The sequence below is a fragment of the Etheostoma spectabile genome, chromosome 9, assembly GCF_008692095.1.
Source record: "Etheostoma spectabile isolate EspeVRDwgs_2016 chromosome 9, UIUC_Espe_1.0, whole genome shotgun sequence".
Taxonomy (NCBI): domain Eukaryota; kingdom Metazoa; phylum Chordata; class Actinopteri; order Perciformes; family Percidae; genus Etheostoma; species Etheostoma spectabile.
The window spans coordinates 20,687,565-20,690,414 of NC_045741.1; the positions used below are offsets into that span (position 1 = coordinate 20,687,565).

General features: G+C 43.3%; 1 protein-coding gene across 4 annotated transcripts in view; it reads left to right on the top strand.

The window, feature by feature from the left end:
• ccdc50a (coiled-coil domain containing 50a) overlaps positions 1-2,850 on the top strand; it is a 20,650-nt gene that overhangs the window by 11,884 nt on the left and 5,916 nt on the right. Inside the window, exons 6-7 of one of the 4 annotated variants that reach the window (XM_032525830.1) lie at positions 86-955; positions 1,750-1,925. In XM_032525830.1, coding sequence (XP_032381721.1) covers positions 86-955; positions 1,750-1,925 — 1,046 coding nt within the window. The remainder of the gene's footprint in view (positions 1-85; positions 956-1,749; positions 1,926-2,850) is intronic. The other 3 variants (XM_032525831.1, XM_032525832.1, XM_032525833.1) reach the window with 3 other exon arrangements.

A 2,850-nucleotide genomic window follows, 5' to 3' on the forward strand; every position in this document is an offset into this window, starting at 1 on the left:
ACATTTCCATGTTGCCATCAACCACCATCATACTCTCCACACCGCCCTCCTCCCACCCTCGTTCCTTCTTCTCTGCCCTGTTCAGCTGCAAGAAGACCCCTTGATCTGGACAAACTCACCCGTCACCAATCCAGTTCCCCAAGCCCCCGTGATGCACATGCTCGAGTGACCTCACATCGTGATTACTCCCCAGATTATAGCTCAATAGAGCCCAAAAGGACCAGGTACCCAAGGCAGGACCCAGCAGCACCCCACAGCCATTTCAGATACCCTGAACACTGCCTAGTGGCAGAAGGAGGGCAAAGCAAGCATGCAGATCCGTACCCAGAGCACCTGCTGGCTTCTAGAGGCAAGCATGGGGACAGGTACCCAGATTATGAGCCCACAGAAACCGGAAGAGCCAGGGCTCCAGATGGGTGGGACACAGAGAGAATGTTGAGAAGCAAGGAGAGACCAGCCAGGCCACCTCTACCACAGAGCCTCATAGAGAGAGACGAGACCTGGGACAGAAAAAGGGAGAGGCAGCATGACCGAGACAGAGGCCGAGACCTGGATTTGGAGTGGCATATCGGAAAAGAGCAGAGAAGAGACAGGGAGCAGGACCTCAGGGTGGCGAGAACAGGAGGAAAAGATGGGGAAAGATCCAGAGTAAGAGGATTGAGTGGGGACAGACAGAGAGAGAGAGACAGGCAGATACAGAAAGACAAAGAGCGACAACGAGTAAGAACCAGGAGCATGGAGAGGGGACTTGAAGAGGAGCCAGGGCAAAGCAGGGACTGGCTGTGGGAGGGCAGGGCTTCTTGGGAGGAGCAAGGGCATGATGGTGAGAGGGAGCGGAGGGCCGGGGGCCGGCAGCATGTCCAGTCCGGCCCCGAAGAGGTGTTTGATGGTCCGGAAGAGCAGGGCAGGGGTCCTGGCAGGGAACGCAGTCATTTTCACGCCAATGGAGAGACAGGTACCGCCCTGAGCCACCCTCTGGGCTCTGCGGGGGTGTTCGTGTGGTGTGCTGGAGTTACTTCTTTGCTTTGGCAATCTCGGGTGGTGGGTTGCTCTAACATTGCAATCACTAATGAAGACACAAATTTTCTCTGTTTTCATGAAGATGACGACATGTCCACAGTAGTTTTTGATAACTGTGACTGTGATTTAGATTGTGATGGTTTTGAAATAATTTGATTTGTTGTTGGGCTCTGGGGTTTGCTTATTCTTGTATTGTCTGCTTGGTTGTTGCATTAAGCAAGGAAAATACACTGAAATGTGTGCTGTGATTATCTAGTGGAATAGCCTCGTGGATTTGGATGAGCTAAACTTTGGCATTCACAAAGGGTTTCAAGGCTGGTGAGCTGGTTATCTTATTTGAAGATAACAAGGTTAAAAAAAGAAAAAAAGAAATTGGAGAACACACAGTAATTAACACCAGTAGAGATGCACTGCAGCCCTTTAGGTGCCTTATTTCTCTAACCCAACTTGAATTGTGTACATTGTATTGTTGAAACATAACTTGATCAGACAATTATTTTGATAATTTAATCATTTATTTTGTCATTTATCAAGTTAATGGCAACCAAAATATATTAGGCAAAACAAGAAATTTGAAGACATAGCCCTGGGCTCAGGGAACTTGTGATCTTCTCACAATTTTCTGATCTCTTCAAGACTAAACAAGTAAAAATAAAAAACATAATTAGATAATGAAAAAGTGAGTTGCAGGCCATATCTATTATTAATACAATGTGCCGACATCCGCAGGTCGTATTGTTCACCGAGGGAGTGGAGCAGTAGTAGTAGCAGAAACTGAGTATGGAGTGAGCGAGGCCACCAAGGGGTTGGCAAAGCTCGATGTCCGTGAGCAGGAGCTGAAGGACATGGAGGTGGCCAGGAAACTGCAAGAAGAGGAAGTCAAGGTGAAGAAGGAAACCAGACAAGTATTAGATTGTTTATTTTTGCAAACAAAAGGTGAACAGTTTCATTTGAGAGATTGAAAGCAAATCCAACAACCAGAAAAACATAGAAACTGGATATGTTGAAGATATTTATTTTTTCAATACGCCAGGTTTTTACATTTAACAACTCCATTAAAATGCTACGTTCTGCTGAAAGATTTCAAAATTCCAAACTGTGCCGACATTAATATGGTCATAAATTCTTTAAGCCCACAACCAACCGCAAATCACTTAAACTTGGTATTACAAAGAGCAACAGCCATCTTCTGAACAAGCCTTGAAGATGAAGTCAAGGATATTGAGCAAGTCAGATATTGAGCTGATAATGTTGTCAAAAGTCTGACAGTAGACTTATAAGTGTGATATCAGAATGTTGGTCTCAGTGTAACTATTACAATGTCAGTTCTTCAAACTATTGAGCTTGTGGTGGTTATTCAGATTTCTATAGAATGAGGTTTTTTTGTTGTTCAAAAATTGTTTACATTTTTTTTCACAATGTGTTGTATTGTATGTTAATATGAATTTTAATTTTTGAAAAGAAGAAACTTTCAAAAACTAATCAATCATTTGGCGGCCCCCTGCAGTTACTCTGAAGTTACTCAGTGACTCCCTGTTGAAGATCTTTGGTTTAGGTTGTTCAAATTATAGTTGAAGTCTACTTTTCATTTGGTATGCTTAAATAAACATTGCAACAGCTTCAGGGTCTGGAGCTAAAAATGTATGAACAAAGCATTGAAATGGCATCATTCGATAAAGCGATATACTGTACTCTGTGTTGTAAATTACTGAAAGCCTGAGAGAAAAAACAGAAAACAAAACAGTGAAAGGCCTTAATCTCAGTCCTATTTTATAAAACCTTGGAACAATGAGTTCCCCTCTGGACAAATGTGACTTTTAAAAAAAAAAA